The 25,688-nt window shown below is 38.2% G+C and overlaps 1 protein-coding gene across 43 annotated transcripts in view; it reads right to left on the bottom strand.

Moving 5' to 3' along the window:
* CLASP2 (cytoplasmic linker associated protein 2) overlaps positions 1–25,688 on the bottom strand; it is a 168,940-nt gene that overhangs the window by 120,474 nt on the left and 22,778 nt on the right. For 42 of the 43 annotated variants that reach the window (XM_066350520.1, XM_066350529.1, XM_066350524.1 and 39 more), the window contains exons 3-7: positions 19,443–19,546; positions 16,955–17,046; positions 15,723–15,798; positions 12,151–12,248; positions 11,604–11,674 (exon numbers count right to left, since the gene is read on the bottom strand). In XM_066350520.1, the coding sequence (XP_066206617.1) occupies positions 11,604–11,674; positions 12,151–12,248; positions 15,723–15,798; positions 16,955–17,046; positions 19,443–19,546 (441 nt within the window). Of the gene's footprint in view, positions 1–5,662; positions 5,807–11,603; positions 11,675–12,150; positions 12,249–15,722; positions 15,799–16,954; positions 17,047–19,442; positions 19,547–25,688 lie in introns of those variants that run through there. The other variant, XM_066350564.1, reaches the window with a different exon arrangement.

Genomic DNA, 25,688 nt, shown 5'->3' with positions numbered 1-25,688 from the left:
CCTCCTTCTCTCCAGACTACACATTTTCTAAATGGTTTCATCCACTCTCAATAGTTTTAAGTATCTTTTATATGCTGACAATTTAAAAATATTTGTCTCTAGCCTACACCATCTCTCAATTTCAGACCTGTATATTCAACAGCCTACTAAAAATCTCCCCTATGAATATCTCAAAGATGTCTCTAATTTGATATAATCCCCCACCAACATCATCTGCAAACCTGTTCTCTCCTATTCCAGTAAATAATAACCTCATCTGGTTAGCTCATGCTCACAACCTGGGAGCGACATCCCAAGTTCTCTCCTCTTCCCCACATGGATCATCTACCAATAGTTCTTGTGTGGAACTCCAACAACTATTTCTCTTTTACTTCTGCTGTCACTCCTAATCTAAGACCAGACCAGTATCAGCTCTGCTAGATTACTACAATTTCTTAACTGGTCTCCTTGCTTCCATTCTTGACCTTCCAACCACAAAGCAGACAATGAATGTATCCTGTAAAAATAATTTGGACCAAGGGTTGCCAAAGCTGTTAAATGAAAGACTGATAGGGAACTTTATATGAGGCTGGTAACACCTGAACCCACTATTCAATATTAATACCACAAAGAAAGACAATCAGAAAGTGGATACCTTCTGACAAAAATATACAATACCATCTATAAAAATCTGTACCAAAAGGAAAAACAACAACAAACAAAAACAAAAAATCAGACCCAATTCTGATCAAGCCATTAGCAGAATTTTCAGTTTCAGGATATACAAAGAATATATAAAAACATTAAAAAACAAAACCATAATACCACCATGGCAATGCAATCAACAAAACCTAGTATGTAGGAGGACTTTAATCTGACATGTTTTTTCTTCAAACAAATAAACAGCAAGAGAAGAAAAGACAGAAAGTTACTTTAAATGAACAGAGACTTAAGAAGTATATCAACCAAATGCAGTGGTAAAACTTGTATGAATCCCAATTCAAAATATAAAAAGATATTTATGAAACAATTAAGCAAATATGTATGTGCACACACACATATCCCAGTTCAGCCAGACAGTAGGGCTGGGGAAGACAGATGGGAACACTGATGAATAAAAATAAGCTATATACTGATCGTTTCTTGAAGCTGAATAATGGGTGGTTATGCAGGTTTATCATAATATTCTCTATTTCTGGGTATGTTTGAAGTTTTTCATTAAAAAGTATAATCTCAATCACTTGACTCTCTTCCTTAAAACTCTGCAATGGAACCCCAATAAAATAACATCGTCAGAGCAATGAAAATGAGGCGGGGCAGAGAGTTTGTGAAGTCAGCACCTAAGGAGAGCAACATGTTCTCTTAAAATGCAAATAAAAAGGATGGAAGGCTTTTGAAGAAAGTACCACAGCAAAGCTGCAACTTAGAATTCTCAAAAGCCAACTAAAACAGCAGAGAAAATTGACCTACTTTGGAGAATGATAGAGAACTGATCATTTCTAAGCCAGAAAGTATAGGAATGATTAGCAAGGAACAACTGAAAATCTATAGAATGATTTCATTATTAAGCTCTTCCCACACTCAATTCAAGGAGCTCAATATTTACATACACATGTATGTGTGCATGCTTACACGTGTGTGCATATGTACACACAATTCTGTAAAAATGGAGCTATCAGAAAAAGATACAAACTTTTCCTTGAAGATTCTGGATCATTAGCAACATCATGTTTAAGGATACGCTGCTACTGGTGCCCAAGACCATGCACCCAAATGAGTAAATGGGTCTGCTTCTAAAAAGCTAAGATTTTCGATCTAAGTGCCCACCATTTAATACCTATACAGTTGCTAAATGCTCAATCTTTTGTCTCTTCTAATTATCATTTTCTCCTTATAGACCCCCCCCTTCATTGCTCCTACAAGAAAAATTTGGTCTTTTTGCCAGTAAATTAGAGCTGCTTTCTTTCAGTGATTTAAATTGCCCAATTACAGAGTATTCCAGAGTATAGAAGAGATCAATTAAGCATAATTTCTTAACCATTTTTCCCTACACCCCCCAAAAATCCAGTAGTCATATGTCAATTTGGAGTGGTCCCAGAAGGATTACCTCTTCTAGAAAGCTAAAGTTATATTATCATTTGTATATATTTTTTAGACGATTCATGTTTAAAATAATAAACTGTGTTGAAATGTTAAAAGTTTACAAATAGTCTACTTACAACAAAACCTTATTTCTTTCCAGCCACTTGTGAGCATAACAACAAAAGGCCAAATTCCTCTCGTGAGCTTTTGCAGCAGATTGCAGGGCTCAGTGCCACACAATAATCCTACAGGTTTGTAACTCTATTAGGCTTGACTGCCCAGAGTTACTTCACAATCAGCTGACTGCTTTGTTTTATACTCTTGGGTAAGAATAAATAGAATTAAACAGAAAAAGGTACCTGAAACTCTTCAACTGATAGTCTTTATAGTGCTTAACAAATCCAAGTTGGCTGAAGTTAAGCTTATATAAGATATTTAATAGATAATACTAGGCCCTGGCCGGTTGGCTCAGCGGTAGAGCGTCGGCCTGGCGTGCGGGGGACCCGGGTTTGATTCCCGGCCAGGGCACATAGGAGAAGCGCCCATTTGCTTCTCCACCCCCTCCCTCCTTCCTCTCTGTCTCTCTTCCTCTCCCGCAGCCAAGGCTCCATTGGAGCAAAGATGGCCCCGGCGCTGGGGATGGCTCCTTGGCCTCTGCCCCAGGTGCTAGAGTGGCTCTGGTCGCCGCAGAGCGACACCCCGGAGGGGCAGAGCATCGCCCCCTGGTGGGCAGAGCGTTGCCCCTGGTGGGAATGCCGGGTGGATCCTGGTCGGGCGCATGTGGGAGTCTGTCTGACTGTCTCTCCCCGTTTCCAGCTTCAGAAAAATACCAAAAAAAAAAAAAATAGATAATACTATAGATTAATAATCAGAATATATAAAGAACAACTATAAACAAACAACAAAATGTCAAATAACCAAAAAGTTGCCTAAGGATGCATCCACAGAAAAAGAAGTACCAATAAACAAACATATGAAGATTGTCAACCTTATTAGAAAGCAGAGGTGTTTTTAAAAGGGTGAGATATTTTTTACTTATCGGATAGGCAAATTTTAAAAAGATAAATGCAGCAAAAACTAAAAGACTACAGGAGAGTCGACATTGTTGATGGCACATGGTGAAGCCTCTTTTGGAGGAAATTAGCTATAGCTAACACAACCTGAATTAAAGAACAACTTTGATCCAGAAATCCTACTTCTAGATAATTTTATGAAATATATGTGTGGGTATATGTACACACACATACGTTTTATATAAAAGTGGTTTTTAAAAATTATTTAGAAAAATTGTATGTGATTAAACAATTGAAAATTCCACAAATGTAGATATGGCTGTAATACATCCATAGTATGGAATTCTATGCAACAGTTCAAACAAATGAGGCGGTTACACATGATTACATTTTAAAAATCCATGTATATTGAGTACAACGCAAATCGCAAATAATTTATGTAAACTCAGTAAAAACAAAACCATTTATTTTGACACTTAATATGCATGTAAGGCATAGTAAAAGGTATGAAAAGACAAACTCTATACTACTGTGTTACTACTAAGTGTTCATCTCTGTTTATGCCTGGGATTGAGGCTTAGAAATAGTTCTGAGGGGATTTTTGCTCTACCTGTATTGTTTGAATTTTGAAAAGGAGAAGATTGTATCTGTGTTAAGTTCATAATTAAAAATGAAAGAATAAAAACAACATAGGTTAGGAACCGTGTAATCCACTTGTTATATATGTTCACATGATATTAGTATGGTATATTTGCATTATATGTGAGAGGAATATATATGAAAATGTTAATAACTAAATCCCAAGATATATGGGGTGAGGCAAAAGTAGGTTTACAGTTTTTCATAAGGAAAATAATACATGATAATATAAGAATAAACGGTTTTGTGTACTCACATCTATAAATCTACTTTTGCTCTACCCTATACATAGACATATCTTTATTATTTATTATGTGGGTTTAAAATTTTTTAATAAAGATGTATGACTTTAATTATCAACATACTCCAATGAAAGTATTTCCATTTTGAAAGAATGAATAAGAAGGTTACCCTCTGAGCTTTCTGAGAGATTGTTTGATTTTTTTTAAATGAAGACATTCCTAAACAGTCTGAATGTATTTAGGTACTACTTAAAAAAAGAAAAACTAAATAAATATAAGTTGATAGCCATTGAACCTATATATTTAAGAAAGAAATAAAATCTGGATATAGTCTTAACCAAATACTAAATTTAGAGTTGCCTATAAATTAAGATTTAAACAAACACACCTGGCAATGTCTTTTAAGTATATGAAAACTTAATTTGCTAATTTTGATTGCTTTTACCTTAAAAATTAGTAGTTAAAACTATATTGTTATTTATTTATATAAGGACATATAAAACAGTTACATAAATTCTTGGTATAAACCACAACAATATGCCAAACCAAATTTATTATCATATTCCATTAACATGTACATAATAGTTTAAATGATCATTTACTAATATCATCATTTTGGGAAATTTGCAACCTATTTTTCATAGTCCCAAGGGGACAAACTCCTTTAAAGAGAAGTCATTACATAGTCATAAGGAAGGCTGAAACTCTTAGGAGTTAAACTCTCAAATATTGTCAGTCTTCCTTAAAAACTTGGGAAAAAATACACAAAACATTTTCAAGTAAGCTCAAATTCTCCTTCATACATCTCTGGTTTAGATGCGATTAGAAAGTATACCTCTAAGCATCTTAACAAAAGGTTTAATAATGGAGGGGAAATAGCATAAGTATTAACTGTTATGAAGACAATACCAAATGCACTAGATTTGGTTCTAGTTTTCTCTCTCTGCCTGGGACTTAAAATCTTAGCAAGTCTCAGTTTTCCAATCTGTGAAATAGAAACACCAAAATACTCTGTATACTTCACAGTTATTTGTACCTGAAGAGTTAATCTGCACTAAGTATACAAAAGTGTTTTGAGAAACTAAAAAGGAATTTAGAAATGTTCTTTTTAGATTATTGTTGTCACAATAAAGCACTGGCAAAATAAATTTTTGATCAAATTATATCCTATACAGAAATTGTAAAAGGCTCAATGTTTTCTAGAGAACTATTTACTAGGGACACTGACAAACCACAGTATATAAAATAAAATAATGTCTATGATAAGCCATTTTGCTTCTTTAACTACTTTATACCACAGAATTCTACATGTCAAATACAACAGGAAAGATGTCAAGCTAGTTAACCAAACCTTCCTGACAAAATCTGTCATTCTTCCAAAGGCCATGTTCTCTTTTTAAAGCTTCTGAATATGTTCTACGTTTCGTGCAATATCGCTTCTTCACATCTACCACCAAACACTGAAGGCTTGCTTAGGATGCAAGGTAAACTGTCATTATATTTACCAGATCCCATACAGACATATCAAGTAGAAACAGATACCAAATGACAAGTAAGCACACACGTGCATACATACATATAGAGTGTATACACATATACACATCCTTCGTTCTTTAGGAAGAAATATATTCCTTACATAGCAAATGATCGTCACTTTAAACGGAAGTGTATAATACAAGCAAAAGAAGAAAAATAAATCTTACTCACCATCTCCCATAGCCATTCAGATGGTCCTGGGAGCTTTGTCAAACCAAGAGGTCACACAGCACAGCAAATAAATGCAGCTTAGTGCCTGCGCCACTGGGCTCGGCCTGCAGCCTGCAGACACCGGGAGCACTGTGTGACCCAGGCCGTGCTGCAGCTCTGCACCGCAATAGCCAACAGCTGCTACTCCACTTCAAAATAAAAGTCTGGGGTCTTGTTGAAAACCCTCGCCTATTTAGCAGAGCCTAGCAGTGCTTGATCAAGATTATTCTTTAACTGCACATAGGCAGTTAGATACAAGTTATAATGTTTCTTCTTGTACTAGCCGACTGAAATTTAATGTAAGAAAAGCTCTGGGAGCCAATAAATGCCATCCCACTGGGGGACTTTTAATGCAATCATCAAAACACAAGGCATGTGTTCAGCAATCATTTTCTGCTTCCCTAAAGATATCCATGTAATCAGTAGAAATCACATGATCTGATGGATTAACTGATTTGCGCCTTTTTAAAAGGTTTTCATCCTTTTAATATTTACAACAGAAGATTGCTAGAAGTGCACAAACAGGAATAGCCCAGTTTCCATGATTAACTGCTCTCATTATGCAGGAAGCATTTCTGGCTGCCGTAAACAAATCACGTCAAAGGCAGCCCATCAAAGGCTGCTCTGTGTGCGGACAGCAGGGCCACACGAAACAAAGCTTGCTTCTGGTGGAGACACAGCCTCGCCAGTGCGCAGCTGCAGGGACACGGAGCACCCTCCATCCAAGCTGCACAACCATCTAAGCTGCACAACCATCAGCACATTGTCAAGAACAGAGAAAGCCCTGGGGCTCACCGTCACAAATAGATACCTTTTAAAAGTCAAACTGAGAAGAGCTGCTTTGCTTTTCACCAAAGGGTCTGTTATAAACATATAAAAAAGCTAAACTGTAAATTACCTTTTTGCCTCTAATAAGCCAAATAACAAGGTAATTTGAAAGACTTTTTATGCTTTATTTTGTAGCCAGCCTCGTAGAGCAATTCTTTTCATAGTAACTGTTTCAAACAGAGAACTGGGAAATATTTCACAATGATTACATGCCAAGACTGCGTCCTAACCACACCAGACAAATCAGAATTCACACTGAAAGACTTGCAGTCAGAGTCACCGACACTGTTGGTGTTTACATCTCGATTACCGTAGGAGACTGTCTAGAAGCTCCATGACGACACCAGGCCCCGCTATAATCAGAGGGGCCAGCAATTTCCAGTCTTTTCCTTCCTTCAGGGCGGCTGTTGCCTCCTTGCAGCCACAATCTGATTAATTTTAAATCCAGTGTCCTTCTACTAGCAGAGCTAATTCCATTGCACTCAGAGATTCTGCCTTACTTTGTGATACAGGAGCTAAAGTCAGGCTTAAAAAAGCCTCAAGACAAAAAAATGTGCACTTCTCACTATTTCTTAAACTAAATGACATTCCAAAATCTCAAGTGCTCCAAATTACTTTGTGTTCCTGAATGTGCTAAACCAATGCTCTAGGAAATTAAGTGAAAGAATTCAATCAAAACTTAAATCAAAGAAGGATAGCTATGACAATTATGAAAGAAATCAGACAAAAGCAAGAGGTGTAAAGTTATACACCAGGATATAAATAAGGGGAGAAGAGGTAGACTAAAGAGAAAAAATAAACAGACCATTTCACAGAACAGTTAAATAAGTAAGTAAGGAAAAAAGACCATGTCATTCCAAGTCATCACATCCCTCTCCTGCCTAAAACCCTTTGCTACTCCCAGAAGTTTATTAAAACTCCTCCCATGGCCTACACGGCCCTCAAATCATGGTTCCTACTTATTTTTTAAACTACATCCCATACATGGTCTCTCGTCCTATCCGTCCCTAGTCTAACTGGGCTCTAGTCAGCCATGGCCTCCATTCTATTCTTCAGATATACCTAGTCCCTTTCTAACTCTGGACCTTTCTGGTCATGTTTTCTCTGCCCCAAATCCTTTCCCTACCAGTTATCCCATGACTAGCTCATTCGCCTTTATGTCATCTCTCAGAAAGATTTCTCCACTATTATAAAGTGGCATTACTGAGTTACTTACCAAGTCCATATCTTGTTTACTTCACTTAATGACTTAAGATGACAGCTTTTAGCTATCATGGCTCTTAAAAAGTCCTATCATCTTTACAACAAATACTCTCTGGCTTTGTTTTTGTCTATATTTAGCAAAATGACTTTTCATCCCAAAACACTCTATGTCGATATAAGTGTGATGTTTCATAATGATGGTTTCAGTCAAAGGCACACTAAAAATTTTTACTTACCATAATAGTTTCTGATCACAGAGTATCATATGAACAAATCTGAATTAAATGCCATGTTTGGGTAAACTCACAATTTGCTCTGCATATGTACACAAGTGAGAGAAATAAAAGGTGGTATCTTTAATGACTCTTCAGTCTGTTACCTGTGTAAACTATTTTCATAAGTTTTCACACTGAGCCTTTATTTTGACCTAAAGGGTTTTCCTGTTCTATTACTTTTATCTTACAGTTTTAGGGGGGTATACAATAACAATGAGCCAACAAAGGGCTCAAAATTTTGTGGGGAAAAATTGTGCAGAAATAAAAAAGGAGTTGAATAAACCTTTATTACATTATTACTACTTGAGGTACGAACAATTGTTTTGCATTTAAATTGTTACTTAAGAAAATTTGTTTTCAGTGTTCAGTTGAGACATTTAAAAAAATTTTTAATTTATTGATTTCAGCCAGAGAGGAAGGGAAAGAAAGAGACAGGAACAGTGGTCCATTCCTGTATGCGCCCTGACCAGGGACTGAACCGGCAACCTCCACGCTTTGGGCTGCTGAGTTACCAATCAAGCTATTCAGCCAGGGATACATTTTTCTACCTATAGAAATTATTCAAGTATCTTGGGTTGAGATGAAAGATACTATATTAGTGGAAACAATTTTTTCTTTTAATGGCTTGTGATTTAGCAGCAAGGATTTTAGGCACTTTTAAATTAACTTTATTAAACAAAGGGTAGTTATATGTATTTCTTCTATCACCAATTGTAATCATCCTGGATGACTATTTGTTCACTTGTTTATGATCTATTCTCCCCTACTGGAATGTAGGCTTGGTGAGGGAGAATCTTTAACCATCTTCTTCACTGCTATATATGATCTAATTTGAATTTTAAGATCATTCTCACTTTTGTATAAAAAATAGATCCCAGGGGGCAAACAAGGAACAGAAATCTATTATAGAAGTCTGTTATAAAAACTAAAAAAGACACAGAGTAGGGCTTTAGCAGTGGAGATGGAAACAAGTTTGGGATATGTCAAGATTTCAGGGCCCTGACCAGCTGACTCAGTGGATGGAGCATAAGCCCGGCATGCGAATGTCACAGGTTTGATCCCCAGTCAGGGTACACATGAGAAGCGACCATTTGCTTTTCTTCCCTTCTCTCTCCCCTCACCCTCTCTTTCCCTCTTGCAGCCAGTGGCTCAACTGGTCTGAGAATCAGCCTCAGGCACTGAGGATAGCTCAGCTGATTTGAGCATTGGACCCAGATGGGGGTTGCCAGGTGGATCCCAATTGGGGCGTGTATGGGAGTCTGTCTCTCTTTCTCCTCTCCTCTCACTTAAAAAAAAAAAAAGACTTCAGAGGAAGAAATGACAAATTAGACTAATCAGGAAATGACTAATTAGGGATCAATTCAAATTTCTAGCCTGAGTGGTACCACTAACTGAAATGAGTAAACTAGGGGGAAAACAGATTTCAATTTTGGACATGTTAAGCCTGAGATGCCCATTAGGCATCCAAACGGAAATGTCTAGAGGCCACAAGCTACCAAATCTAGAGCATAAGGGAGAGATGAATGAGGGCTGGAAGTACACATTTAAGTGTCATTAGCAAATAGTTACCATTTAAAGCCTTTGGGTGGATTAGATCACTGAAAGAGAATAAAGACAAGGGAGAGGAGAAAAGTGGGGGGCTGCCAACATGATAAATGGGCTTCCCTCTTCTAGTTTCCTACCTTATTAATAATTCCATTAAAGTAGTTTCCAATGACAACATAATACTGTCATCAAAAACATCATGACCAATTTCTACACACCGATACACACATATATTACAGACTTTAACATTCACATTACCCTACTTAAACACTATTCAGATCATAACCTCCAATAAAAAAAAAATCTCTGAAGACTCCAAGAGAAATAAATGGCAGATGCTAACCCCAAACCTTGTTTATGAAGTGATATATAAGAAAAAGAAAAGAGAGCTAAAATAGGAAACAGCCTGACCAGGCAGTGGCGCAGTGGATAGAGCGTCAGACTGGGATGCGGAAGACCCAGGTTCGAGACCCCGAGGTCTCCAACTTGAGCGCAGGCTCATCTGGTTTGAGCAAAAGCTCACTGGCTTGAGCCCAAGGTCGCTGGCTCAAGCAAGAGGTACTTGGTCTGCTGAAGGCCTGCAGTCAAGGCATATATGAGAAAGCAATCAATGAACAGCTAAGGTGTTGCAACACGCAATGAAAAACTAATGATTGATGCTTCTCATCTCTCTCCGTTCCTGTCTGTCTGTCCCTGTCTATCCCTCTCTCTGACTCTCTCTCTGTCTCTGTAAAAAACAAAACAAAACAAAAACAAAAAAAAACCAAACAAATAAAATAGTAAACAAAAAAATCTTCTATTTTGAAGGTAACAGAAATAACCTCACAAAATACAAGAATGACAGTATGTATTTTCAAAACAGACCATACCAAATAATAAATTCCTTAAATGTATCATATGCATTACAGCCTTTATCTTAGAGTTGGAACTACATAGTCTAGAATACACAAATGAGAATGTACTGTAACTTGTATAAAAACACAAAAGTCTTAATTCAAGGAATTTTAACAAATCTCCATCTTCCTGCTGTTTTGTAACTACTGGAAAAATATTGATAAGGCACTTATCAATAAAACACGTTCTATTCAGAGGAGTAAGAAAGAGCTGACAGTCCGGGTGAGGACAGACAGCAGTATAGTCAATTTATGCTTCTGAAACTAAGTTTAGACCCAATCTTTTTAACACTGAATTCTCACTCCATCTGCTTTCCTGCAACAAAACAAGGCTCAGTCTCTGTTTGATCAGGAAGAAAAAAAAATTATAATAGACACTAATTTTTCTATTATTAACTATACAATTCATAAACCAATTATTTCTCCAGCATCATTTATATTACTAAACTAATCACACTCGTTAATATGAACCTAATTTCCTAGGCGAAAAACTACCTGTACTATCTTTGGAGACAGCATGTATTTTTTTACATATTGATATAAGGCTAATTAATAATTAAAGATTTAAGTTTAGGTAAATACTACCCAATATAAACCAAATACAATTTAGTATCCTTACAAAACGTAGAGCAAAGAAAATCAAGTAAATGCCGGATGCTAACCCCAACCTCTGTGAATTCCAACTTCCAATTAAGAAGCTAAAGATGATTATGTCGGTGAAGTTCTCCATCTGCATCTCCTCACCACTGTCATCACTGATCGTCTACACACAGGTGTATCAGAGCCCACTCAGCCCCACCATTTCTATTAAAAACAACTCAGTAAAACAATTACTCTGGGGGGAGGAGAAACCACTTTCACGCATGGAACATGGAGGGAAAGAAGGTCATTGTATCTTCAACCCAGAAAATACAAACAATAAGCAAAAGAACAGGATTGTCTCACACAATTGAGCACAACCATTATTAAATTTTCCCCTACTCCAAGAGAGTCAGAAAATAGGTAATAATCAACAGGATATAAAGACTTGATTATATCCTAAGTTTTAACCCACAAAAACAAATCTAACATTTGACTTGAAAACATGTTTTAGTGTCCCAAAGTTTGGTAAATAATCTTAGAAATGTTTAAGAACTGGAATAACGTCATTACTCTTACCTTTGATGACATTCAAAATCATACCGCCTGAATTTTGCACTTCATCAAATTTGGCAAATATTATTTCTAATCTGGGAATAAAGAATACATTTTGTTTGTTTTACATACACTTTAAAAAGAAACAATTCCTTTCACCATCTCCCTGAGAAAAAAAACTTTCAGGGATTCAGTTAGTTCGATACAACTTTTACAACAAACTCACTTACTGAAAAGCAAGACAAAACCCATCTTTCTTCAGTTAAGAGAACCAGCCAAATATAGGCAGCATTCTACACACGTGGAGGTGGAGGAGAGAGAAAGACTGTTGTTCCTTTTATTTATGCATTCATTGGTTGTTTCTGGTATGTGTCCTGATCAGGAATGGAACACGTAACCTTAGCTTACCAGGACAATGCTCTATCTAACCAGCTGAGCCCCCGACCAGGGCCTCCTTTTGTATCTTTTGAATTTTAAAACATTTCAGAAAATTGAACCCATTTCAAATAAACACATGAAATTAAACATTTAAAACTAGTGGCAAAAAATAAACAAATTTAGCAAGACTTACCTAGCAGGGGGAACTGCTCTCTTAGAAAGGTCTCCCCTTACTTTCTCCCCCACGTGTCTATAAATCTCCACTACAGCTGACACTGCCGCGTCTCTCACCTGCCAGAGAATGCGCAACTTTAAAGAAAGAACCGGAGATACAATAAAATAATTCACCTCAAGGTGAAATTATACTGGAAGACAGACTTGTAGCTCCAAGTTGGTTTTAACGTCTCTAAACCCCTAAGACAGTGGTCCCCAACCTTTTTTGGGCTACGGATCGGTTTAATGTCAGAAAATATTTTCACAGATCGCCCTTTAGGGTGGGACGGATAAATATATCACGTGACCAAGGCAAGCGTCAAGAGAGAGTCTTAGATGGACGTAACAGAGGGAATCTGGTCATTTAAAAAAAAATAAAACATCGTTCAGACTTAAATAAAAATAAAACAGAAATAATGTAAGTTATTTATTCTTTCTCTGCGGACCGGTACCAAATGGCCCACGGACCAGGGGTTGGGGACCACTGCCCTAAGAGACTGTGTATGGCAGGTCACTAACAAAAACCAAGAGGACCAGCCAAGAAACCTCTAGAGCAGTGGTTCTCAAAGTGTGCACCAGGGCGCACTGGTGCGCCCTAGAAGATTTCCAGGAGCACCCTATGGTATTCCAGAGAAATATGTGCCTGTTGGGGACCAAAAAACCGACAGGGTTTTTGGAATTTATATTTTAGGGGGACAGAGGTGTGAGGAATTGGCTGTAAGCTGACGTCTGCCCAACCCCCCATCTCAATGGCCTGATTGGGTTGCAAAAGGCTGTTAAGCTGTGGTGCTGGATTGTTTATACTACCCCCATGTTCCCCTGAAAGACTGGAGGCAAGTTTCTTCTATCCTTTGTTTGGTGTAAAGTTAAGATGATATGTATGGTGGTGGTTTTCTGTACTCAACACAATTAAGAGTAAAAAGAGAGGAATTCTTCAATGTACTGACAAGGAAATGAGAGTTTGCCTTTCCAATATATGCCCAAACACCGAAAAAATCACTAGGACACATCAGGCTCGTGTTTCTCATAAACACAAGAATGAAAAAACTTAACACATTCGAGGCAGGACCTGCCGAATTTACTTTTTTTTTTTTTTTTTGTATTTTTCTGAAGTTGGAAATGGGGAGAGACAGTCAGACAGGCTCCCGCATGCGCCCGACCGGGATCCACCCGGCACATCCACCAGGGGCGTCGCTCTGCCACGACCAGAGCCACTCTAGCGCCTGGGGCAGAGACCAAGGAGCCATCCCCAGCGCCCGGGCCATCTTTGCTCCAATGGAGCCTTGGCTGTGGGAGGGGAAGAGAGAGACAGAGAGGAAGGAGGGGGGTGGAGAAGCAAACGGGCGCTTCTCCTATGTGCCCTGGCTGGGAATCGAACCCGGGTCCCCCGCACGCCAGGCCGATGCTCTACCGCTGAGCCAACCAGCCAGGGCCGAATTTACTCTTACTAAGAATGTATACAAGGCCCTGGCTGATTGGCTCAGTGGTAGAGCATCGGCCTGGCGTGCGGAAGTCCCAGGTTCAATTCCTGGCCAGGGCACACAAGAGAGGCACCCTTCTGCTTTTCCACCCATCTCCCTCTCCTTCCTCTGTCTCTCTCTTCCCCTCCCACAGCCGAAGCTCCATGGGAGCAAAAGATGGCCCAGGTGCTGGGGATGGCACCTTGGCCTCTGCCCCAGTCGCTAGAGTGGCTCTGGTTGCGACAGAGCGACGACCCAGAGGGGCAGAGCATCGCCCCCTGGTGGGCGTGCCGGGTGGATCCCAGTCGGGCGCATGTGGGAGTCTGTCTGACTGCCTCCCCGTTTCCAGCTTCAGAAAAGTACAAAAAAAAAAAAAAAAAAAAGAATGTATACATATAAAAAGATAACTTTTTTGTCGTTTTTTATGTTTTAATCCCTTTTTTATGAATTCTAAAAAGCATAACTCAAAAAATGTAACAAAAATATTTTTTAATGTTAGAATAAATTTAATTTTGTCATATTTAGTTTAATTACCATAAAAGCACACTTGGACTTTATATATATATATATATATATTTTTAATACTTGACTAATTATTATAACATATTTCTCAGAAATTTATATATAGTGCGCCTACAATTATTTGCAGTATTTTAAATGCACCCTGACTTCAAAAACTTTGAGAAACACTGCTCTACAGAAACCTCGTAAAAAATTTTACAAAAATCTAAGGAACATGTAAATAAAAATTACTAATGTGGTTTTTTATTTTTTATTTTATTTTTTACTAATGTGACTTCTTAAAGGTCTTCTTTTTCTAGTAAGATTGTATAAAGAACTGCCAATAACTGTATGAATACAAATCATTATCAAAGTTAATATATTTTCCTGGAACAAAACAGCCTTTCAAGAATGTGGCCTGAACTCAAACAGGTAATTTATATGCCAATGTTCACAGCACCATTATTCAAAATATCCAAAAGTAGAAATAACCAAATGTCCATGTATGAATGAATTTTCTAAAATTGGTACATACATACAATGGAATATTATTTGGTCTTTAAAAAGAAAAGAAATTCTGACATGCTACAACATTGATAGACCTTGAAGACATGCTAAATGAGATATGCTATATACAAAAGCACAAATATTGTATGGTTCCACTTTGATGAAGTACTTAGAGTAGTCAAATTCACATGGAGAGAAAGTAAAACGTGCTTGTCAGGAACCGAGGTGCTGAGGGGAATGGGGAGTTACTGTATAGTGAGAAGACAGGGTCTGTTTGGTAAAATGAAAACGTTCTGAGGTGGATGGTGGGATGGCTGCACAGTACTGTGAATGCACTTAATGCCAGTAAACCGTCCACTCAAAAATAGCCGAAATGGTAAATTTTATGTTGTGTATATTTTACCACAATTAAAGGGGGAAATGTGGCCTAAAGAGCAAATAAAAAGAAACCAAAGGCAGAACTAGTTAGCGCCTAAAAGCAGAACTAGTTAGGGCCTAAAAGTAGGGAAAACCATATCCAGGGTTATTCCAAATGCACAAACTGTGTAAAAACAGTTTCACCCAAGATTCAATTCTATCAGAAGGGATGAGATCCAGAACACACCCTTGCATTATGCCTACAGAATATGCAGCACAGGTAAAGAAATTTCTAACAAGTAATACACCACAGGTACAAATTCCCTTTGTTATATAAACGTTGACAGCTGCAAAAAAAGTTGTTACTCAATCACTCAGAAAAAAAGGAAGCTGACAACCTGTTCTCACAATTAACAGGTAAGACTACAAAAGGAAATCCAAGTTACTTGTTATTCAATTTCTCAAACTCAAGAACTAGTCTTTAAGTCCCATCTATCTTTAATACTAAACAACTAAGTTGCTTAATACTAGCTAAGCAGCTTAAGTAAATACGATATATTCTTAAAAACTAACTGGTGAATTTTAAAGGAAAAAAATGAGGTGGAATCTAAACTTCAGTATTCCTTTCCACTCTCACTCTCCTTTTCCTTTTAAAATGGAGTAAGAGCCCTAGCAAAGAAGCTACAGCCAAAATATTAGTCAACGCTTACATGTAAATAAATTTTACCTGACTGTTAGAATCTCCAAATAGGATACACAAATGTGGTACTAACTTGCTGAGGACTAGTGGTTGAGCTCCAAACCTAAATGTAATTTGAAAAAATAAAGAGAATTCAGTTTTAATTAAACAATAAACAAAATATCCTTATATTTTCTTCTTGTCTGTATTAATAAGACAAATATGGTAGAGAGCATGGACACACATAATTAAAACATGAAGGATATGAGACACAAGCAAAAACTAATTCTAAACAATGTCAAATATGCAAACTTGAGTAATAATGACTGACAATGAAAATTGTCCATACAAGATCCAACAGAGCAAAATGTTCAACCAATGGCACTCTTAAACTTGGCAATCTCTCATTCAAGGAAATTTAAAATTTTGTTTTAAAATAGATTCTTTTTTAAACTCTGGGTCTCAAATTTGCATTCCAATAAGATCTTTATTTATGCTTATTAATTTTTGATGAGGTCATGGGTTGAAAGCAAATGACAGGAGAGCCAAAAACCACAAAGTTGTGCAGACGGATGCACTTACAAGCTCTAGATGGCAGAAAGGACCATAGAGGAGTAAAAGAAAATAAATGAAGGTATAGTTAGAGAAAAAGAAGTAACATTACAGGAAAAGTTGAAAGCTACTATATATTACCTATCTTGTTACAGAGAACTTGAAAAAGCAATCCAGAAAGAGAACAAAAGCTCCAGTTAATAGTTTTTTCAGACTGGAGTTCGGAGCCCAGCGGCATCTATGCCGTCAGAGCTCTGCATACGACTACGAGTCACTGTAGTTACCGGGGAGAGCCCTGTTCAGTCTATGATTTTCATAACCTCCCACACTGTTCTAGAATGCCTAAGTGGGAAAATGGCTACAATATCTGAAATACTCATGAGTTAAAAACAGTTCCAAGCCATGTCCAAAACAGAAGTAGATCCTAAGTTATATCAACATATTTGCTAAATGCCATCTATTTTGGGCAGCAACTATTAAGATGCTAAAGAAAAAAAAAAACTTACAACTAATAACTTTAAATTAATAACATAAAAGATAATATGTACACAAAATTTAACAGATAAAAATATCAACTCATATCAGAAATAAAACTCATATCAGAGATCAGTTAGTAACAACTTAAAGTTTATTTCCATGGCTTTCCTTGAGCTTTGTGAAATGGATATTGCTTTTTTTAAGAAAAAATGAAAAACAAAGGCGGCTGTTTCAGTAATCATAAAACTTACATGTTTAAGGTTTCAATAAGACACAGACACACGCCTTCTCGAGATCGAAAATTCTTGTGCTTAAAACCAGAAGCCAACTGTTCCCAAATGTGCTATTTAAAAGAAAAGTAAACATGTATAACAAGAAATTAAATTACCCACGCTGTATTTTGTTTTCCACCTTACTACCAATCTTATTGGTAAACGAATTTTCCCATTAGACTGTTCACTTCCCCATAAGTTTTTCTAAACCAAATTTGCACTGATGCTGCTCTCATCCAATGTTTAGTATCTTACTTACATTTTTTAGGTTTTATTTTATATCTTTAATTTTAGAGTTATTCTCAGGAAAACTTTGCTCAGCATCTAAAAACAGTGCAATTTCCAAAGACACAGAATTTGTTCTAAGCTTTAGACATCTTCAGTAACAATGCTACCATTATAAGCCCAGTAGTCCAGTAAGCATTTAAAAGGTCCAATGTTGCCTAGCAACTACTGCAGACTGTCACATGGAACAGGCTTTTTCAACATTTTATAACTCAGGCTTTTCTCCTCTTAAGATTAGGTCCAAATTCAAAAACATATTTGAGCAAATCATTTTTGCTACCACTTTCATTTTCTTTTGGAAAAAGCAAGATAAACCTATATAAATAATCCACAACATGGATTTGGTATAAGAAGGAATCCAGCCCTGGCTGGCTGGCTGGCTGAGTGGAATAGTATTAACCTGGTATGTGGATGTCCCGGGTTCAATTCCAGTCAGGCCCCACAGGAGAAGTGCCTATATGCTTCTCTACCTCTCCCCCCCGCTCTTCTTCTCCTACAGCCATGCCTTGATTGGAGCAAGTTGGCCCCGGGTGCTGAGAATGGCCCCATGGCTTCTGCCTCTCAGGCACTAAGAAGAGCTTGGCTGCTGAGCAACAGAGCAACACCCCAGATGGGCAGGGCATTGCCTCCTAGTGCTCTTGCCAGGTGGATCCTGGTCGGGACACATGTGTGAGTCTGTCTCTCTGCCTCCCCTCCTCTCGCTAAAATAAAAATAATAAATAAATAAATAAATAAATAAATAAACAAACAGAAGGAATCCAACTTTATTTTTCCAACTATATGGCCAATTGTCCCAATCAATTATTTTTCCACATTTAGAAATACCACCCTTACCATTTACTAAATTCATGTGTACACACACATCTTCACCTAAACTCTATTTATTCATTCTGGACTCTGTATTCAGTTCTACTAATATATTTCTCTTTCTCTCTCTGTCAAACTTTCTGGAAGATACCTTGGAAGTTTACCAAAAACCAAAAAACACCACCTGACTCAGCAACAGCAGCTCTGGAACTCGATTCTACATGTATATGTACAAAGATACTATGTCCCTTATAGTACTGTTGGTAATAATAGCATGTCAAACAATTTAAAATCTGAACCACTAAACAAGTGTTGAAGGATACTCACATTATTAACAAGGACTTAGATCAAATCTGGGAGAACGGTTTACTTTTGTAATGCAAAACTCTGGATCTTTTATAAACCATGTAATATTATAATTTTTAAACTGTATTTTAAGTAACACATTATATCATTAAATATATTGCAAATTCTGACTTTTTTTCACTTAACATGGGCTACTCTTTAAATGTTTGTATACATGTCAACTGATCTGTTCCATTCAAAACACCTCCTCGTAAGGGCAAATTGCTTTTACTGTAACCATAAAACACTGGTCACTATCAGACTATATGCCTTGAAGAATTAGTAACAACTTGTTAAATAAAAAAAACCTTCTTCCTATCTCAGTAAAAGCTGCAGAAATTAATGTAACATTCAGTATTGCTCAAAATAAGCTTCTTCACTGTACAATTTATAATAAAGCAGGTAAGGAAAAACAGAAAATTCCCCCAAATATATTATGTTTGTTGTCAAATCACTAAAATCTTCAAGTTAACTTTTTAGAAAAGCATTAGAGTGTAAAATAAGAAAAAGCGAAAAGTCGGAAAGTTAAATATAGACATTTTATCTTAAATTTCAACCTCTTGAAAGCATTAGCAACTATTCATGTCCCCTGGGGACCGACTTGCTGTGATTACCATCTATCCTCACTGATATTTCTTTTTTTTTTTTTTCCCTCAAGTGAGAAGTAGGGAGGCAGAGACTCCCACATGCGCCCAACTGGGATCCACCCGGCATGCCCACCAGAGGGCGTTGCTCCGTTGCAACTGGAGCCATTCTAGTGCCTGAGGCGGAGGCCATGGAGCCATCCTCAGTACCCAGGCCAACTTTGCTCCAATGGAGCCTTGGCTGCAGGAGGGGAAGAGATAGAGAGAAAGGAGAGGAAGAAGGGTGGAGAAGCAGACAGGCGCTTCTCCTGTGTGCCCTGACTGGAAATCGAACCTGGGACATCCACATGCTGGGCTGACGCTCTACCACTGAACCAACCAGCCAGGGTACTCAATAATATTTCATCACTAATTAACAAAATAAGAATTTTTAAAGGTAGGCCTACCATAGGTGTTGCTACTTGATCCATTAGCTTCAATACCAGAGTCTGAGCTTCATCACGAACCTTGTCTTTGGCATCTCCCATTCTGTCTATTAAAGCTACAATAACTAGAGAAAGAGAGAGGAAAAGGAATAAATATTTAAAATTCATCTCCATTATAAGCTATATTTTACAAAATTACAAACAATTGTTTCCATAAATAAAAACTTATGAGGTAAGCAAATTGTTTTCATTTCTTTATTCATGAGTCTATCCAAAAATAACAGAAGCAAGTTCCAAAAGAATACACACAGTATGATATCCACTTATAATAATAATGTTCAAAAACCAGGCAAAACTAATCATTATTCCATTTAGAGATATGTACAGATAGTCAGGGTCTATAGCTCAACAAGCAATAATTATCCCAAAGGTCATGACGATGTTTCCTCTGGTTCAGGGAGGGAGGTATCATCAAGAAATGTAGGTTTGGGCAGAATTCTAGTTTCTAGACCTGAGCCAAGGCAGGTGCTGGCTTTATAATTACTCTTCAAATTGTACATGTTTGCCATGCATTTATCTCTATGCATGACATACTATTTGCCAAAAAAAAAAAAAAAAAAAAAGCCTAGACCATTAAAATTGAGGTCTTTCTCTACTGACTTTGCCACTATTCCATAAGGGGGGGGAAGAAAGAAAGGTTAGAGTCCATTTCTAAGGAGTATTCATGAAAAAGGTTTTTGTAACTATAAATCAACAAGGCAACACAAAGAAACCACATCTATTATAGGGTGGACGTGCAGAGAAGCAGATGGGGGGCTAGAACTCAGAGGGTACAGATTCTAAAGTCAGCTCAGAGGGCAAATATATAGTCAGAATCATTTTCCTGTAATCCCTTAGATTATCACTGCCACTTAGTGTGGTGTGTGACCACATTATTTAATCTCTTTTTGGCTTTATTTACTCAACACATAAATGTTTGTAGCAGTACTCACTTCAGAAGAGTACTGAAAATTAAAAGATTATACAGTTAACAACTCAGAGTGAAGAGCACTGAGGGAGCACTCTAGAATGTGTCACCTGCTATCCCCTTCAACCCTATCATCCTGCATGTTCAAAAGCAAAGAAGTTAACTTTTGTTTCTCTTTTGACATTACAGCTATAGTCTTACTTTCCTTGAGGCAATGGAAGCTGAGGCCTAGTTTAATCAAAGCAAGAAAAAAGAAAAGAGACTAAGAAAGAGAGTTACTCTATTTTATTTACAGATGGATATAATTAAATATGTATATATAATTTTATGCAAATTTATTCTAAATGTAACAAGGTCTACAATATGATAACCAGGTTGAGGTAATAATGATCAACAGCACTTAAGGAAAAAAGAAATTACTGGTACATTCTTTTTGGAAGAAAATGACTACAGTGAGAAGCCAACTATACCAAATGGAATGATATCCCAAAATCTAAACTTAATTAAGGAAATGACTGTATAAGAAAACAAAAAGTCCTCACCCTAAAAATCATAAACCTAATCATGAGGCAGCACAAGTACCTGTCAATTGGAACAATACTTATACATCTTTTTCATCTTGCTTAGAGGTATTGTTATCATTAGAGAAATTCATCAAGATCTACAGGATTGGCTATTGTGGGACTCTGGTTCTGATGGCTTCTGAGAGGCAGATGAGTACAATAAACCTTCACATTAGATTTAATTGTATACTAAGCACTGAATTATCTCATTTAATCCTCATAACAGTCCTATCAAATAGTGCCCATTTGATAGAGGGCCCAGAAGAATTAAATACATTGCCCAAAGTCACAGAATCAGCAAGTAATGAAACCAGGATTTAAATAATCTACCCAACATTAGGTCCCAGCCACAACCACTTGCATTTACTTGTGATTGAGGTGTTTTGCTTACATGCATGCATGAATGTGTGTGTGTATGTATGTATGTCTGTTCTTTGTTTTAAGTGAGAGAAGGGGGCAGAGAGAGATAGACTCCTCATTGCGCTCTGACTGGGAAAGAGAGAGAGAAGAGGGAGAAGGAGAAGAGAAGCCGATGGTCGCTTTTCATGTGTGCCCTGACCGGGGATAGAATCCGGGACGTCCACATGCTGGGCTAACGCTCTATCCATTGAGCCAACTGGCCAGGGCCAATATGTGTGTTTTAATAATCACATAACAGTAATGGGGGGGAAAAAACCCCCAGACATTTCATTCTGTGAGGCAGAATTTAACTCCAAAAAAAGAAAGTATTTGTTCAAACAGGTTCATTTCAACATTAAAAATTAAAATTTTATAAATATAAAAAACAAAATCTACTCACACTACATAAACTTAGTAACTATTACAGCTATTATATACAAAAAATTAAGTTTTTTGCATTAAAATTTCTTTTTAACACATGCTCTCTTGGAGTCAAACAGAGTAAGATTTATTCCTCCTAGCTCTATCAATGATTAATTATGCATGATAGCCTGACCAGGCGGGGGCACAGTGCATAGAGCGTTGGACTGGGATGCCAAAAACCCAGGTTCAAGACCCCGAGGTTGCCAGCTTGAGCATGGGCTCATCTGCTTTGAGCAAAAAGCTCACCAGCTAGGACCCAAGGTCACTGACTCCACCAAGGGGTTACTTGGTCTGAAGGCCCGCGGTCAAGGAACATATGAGAAAGCAATCAATAAACAACTAAGGTGTCGCAATACGCAATGAAAAACTAATAATTGATGCTTCTCATCTCTCCGTTCCTGTCTGTCTGTCCCTGTCTTATCCCTCTCTCTGACTCTGTCTCTAAAAAAAAAAAAAATAAGCCAATTATTAATTATGCATGATAGCAAACTTTTCTGAACTTCCAAGTTTTCTTGTCTGTGAAACGAGGAGGGACGCAAGTCTAGGCTTCACAGGGCTAGTGAGAGGACGAAGTACCACGGGAAAAAAGCACCCAGGCCAAGCCCAGAACAAGCACTCGGAACCGTTAGCAATCTTCCTTCACAATCTGCATCAAACAGAATGGCCACTGAATTACCATTCATTGCGATGAACATTCAACAGATAATTACTGGGAATCCACAACAAAACTTTTTTCCCTGTAGACTCTCAATAAACAAATGAACATTAGACAAATGAATACACCTATCACAGACTAGAATGTGGACAATGAAACATGCAAGAAGCTTAAAGCATAGCTGTTGTGTATTTTATTCTCTTGACATAGTACAAGACGCGCACCATTTTACAAGATGCAAAAGTGATGACCAAGTATCCTGACTATTCTAGTACTCTTTCTACAATACTATTTTAGATTAAAACTGTTGCAAGATTTGTAAAATATATAAGACCCTTTGCTGAATTCAATTACCATAAAACCAGGGTAGGTGAACAGTGTTATATGTAAACTATAAATTTTTTTGTTTGAAAATTTTATTTTTCTACAGTATATGTGGTTACCAAAAAATTAAATTTTCATATTAAAGAATTACATTAATGGAGCCCATACCTTTCTTTGAACTTTGTCTAAAACTGAACATAAATCTCAATTTCCCTAAAAATCTCATTTTTAATGTAAAAAGGTTTTTAAAAATCTATACATATAGCCTGACCAGGCGATGGTGCAGTAGATAGACCGTTGGACTGGGATGCAAAAGACCCAGGTTCGAGACCCCGAGGTCGCCAGCTTGAGCGCGGGCTCATCTGGCTTGAGCAAAAAGCTCACCAGCTTGAGCCCAAAGTCGCTGGCTCAAGCAAGGGGTTACTCGGTCTGCTGAAGGCCCGCGGTCAAGGCACATATGAGAAAGCAATCAATGAACAACTAAGGTGTCGCAACAAAAAACTGATGATTGATGCTTCTCATCTCTCTCTGTTCCTGTCTGTCTATCCCTCTCTGACTCTCTCTCTGTCTCTGTAAAAAAAAAAACAAAAAAACTATACATATAAGAACATATAGATATGTGGAAAATTCATGAAATACACTAAGCAACAAAAGTAACCTTTTATTTATTATTTGCGGCTGGGTATAAGAATCATTGAGTAGGTCCTGGCTGGTTGGCTCAATGGTAGAGTATCGGCCTGGTGTAAGGATGTCCTAGGTTCAATTTCTATTTAGGGCACACAAGAGAAGCGACCATCTGCTTCTCCACCACTCCTCTTTCTCTCTCCTTCTCTCTTGCAGTCATGGCTCGATTGGTTCGAGCACATCAGCCCCAGGTGCTGAGGATGGCTCTGTGGAGACTCCACCTCAGGTGCTAAAAATAGCTTGGTTGCAAGTACGGCCCCAGATGGGCAGAGCATTTGCCCCAGGTGGGGACTGCCAGGTGGATTCTGGTTGGGGTACATGCGGAAGTCTGTCTCTCTATCTCTCCTCCTCTCATTTGAAAAAGAAAAAAAGGCCCTGGCCCATTAGCTCAGTGGTAGAGCGTCAGCCAGGGCTGTGGATGTCCTGGGTTTAATTACTGATCAGGGCACACAGGAGAAGCGTCCATCTGCTTCTCTGCTTATCCACTACTCCCCTTTGCCCCTCTCGCTTCTCTCGCTCTTCCCCTCCTGCAGGCATGGCTTGACTGGAGCAAGGTGGCCCCTGGCCCTGAGGATGGCTTCATGGCCTCCACTTCAGGTGCTAAGAAGAGCTTGGTTGCAGAGCAATAGAGTAACACCCCAAATGAGCAGAGCATTGCCTCCTAGTGGGCTTGCCAGGTGGATCCCGGTCCCAGTGCATGTGGGAGTCTGTCTCTCTGTCTCCTGTCCTCTCACTGAATAAAAAAGTAAATAAATAAAAAGATAAAGAAATGGAGAAAAAATACTACTAAAAAACAGAAAGAGCCTGACAAGGCAGTGACTCAGTGGATAGAGCGTCAGACTGGGATGCAGAGGACCCAGGTTCGAGACTCTGAGGTCGCCAGCTTGAGTGTGGGCTCATCCAGTTTGAGCAAGGCTCACCAGTTTGAGCCCAAGGTCGCTGGCTTGAGGAAGGGGTCACTCGGTCTGCTGTAGCCCCACGGTTAAGGCACATATAAGAAAACAATCAATGAACAACTAAGGAGCTGCAACAAAGAACTGATGCTTCTCATCTCTCTCCCTTCCTGTCTGTCTATCCCTGTTTGTCCCTCTCTCTGTCACCAACCCCCCCCCCAAAAAAAAAAAAACTCAAAAAGAATCATGGAGTAAAGAAAAATTCAGTGTAAAGTGAGATTAATCTAAAAAGCTCCCACAGATTGAAATCTCAAGTAAATATTTGAAGAAAAAGAAAGGACCATGGAGAAGAGGATAGAATTTCAAAAAGAAAGCACAGCAGAGGCATAAACAAGTTAAGCCAGAACTAACAGGAGTGAGCAAGTTCTGATTCACTAGAATGGAGAGAGTACTTACTAAAGATCACAAATAAACAAGGCTACCAAGATGGAGAAGAGACATACACGCTGAGAGAACTGGAATACCAAGAAGAGCAAAACAGAAATAAATTCTGAAAGCAGCACAGTCCTTGGAGGCAACAAACTAGGATTCTGGTCCCAATACTCCCACTGCTTCAATGTGATCAGTCAGTACACCGAACCCCATCTGGCCCTCCTTGCGTCTGAAAACTGATATACGTAATGCTTAGAATTACTCTCAAGTATAAATACTGCCTATAACAACTAAGAATGGGGAGCTACTATAAGGCGGGGGCACAAACATAAACACCTACAGTCAGGGAGGCATTGGAAATGCAGAAAATGAACCAGGTTTAAGAACTGCCATATTCCAACCTTGCTGTAGTATAACTTTCTCAGTCATTAGGACACAAGAGGAGATGGAAGGGACTTAACTGAAAAGCTCATGATTCAGACAAAAGGGAAGCCACAATACAGCTTCAGCCAATACATACATGTGGGAGTGGAAGGTCAGGGTTGCCACATTGGTCAATTTTTCAAGACAAGTCATAAATATGAATTTAAAAATTTTATTATTTTATTATTATTATTTTTTACAGAAGAGAGAGGGATAGATAGGGACAGACAGACAGGAACAGAGAGAGATGAGAAGCATCAATCATCAGTTTTTTGTTGTGACACCTTAGTTGCTCATTGATTGCTTTCTCATATGTGCCTTGACTGTGGGCCTTCAGCAGACTGAGTAACCCCTTGCTCAAGCCAGCGACCTTGGGTCCAAGCTTTGCTCAAACCAGATGAGCCAGTGCTCAAGCTGGCGACCTTGGGGTCTCGAACCTGGGTCCTCCGCATCCCAGTCTGACGTTCTATCCACTGCGCCACCACCAGGTCAGGCTTTTTATTT

The sequence above is a fragment of the Saccopteryx leptura genome, chromosome 10 (genome assembly GCF_036850995.1).
Source record: "Saccopteryx leptura isolate mSacLep1 chromosome 10, mSacLep1_pri_phased_curated, whole genome shotgun sequence".
Classification (NCBI taxonomy): Eukaryota; Metazoa; Chordata; class Mammalia; order Chiroptera; family Emballonuridae; genus Saccopteryx; species Saccopteryx leptura.
The sequence above is the reverse complement of the archived record's forward strand: the minus strand, read 5'-3'. Positions and strand labels throughout refer to the sequence as shown.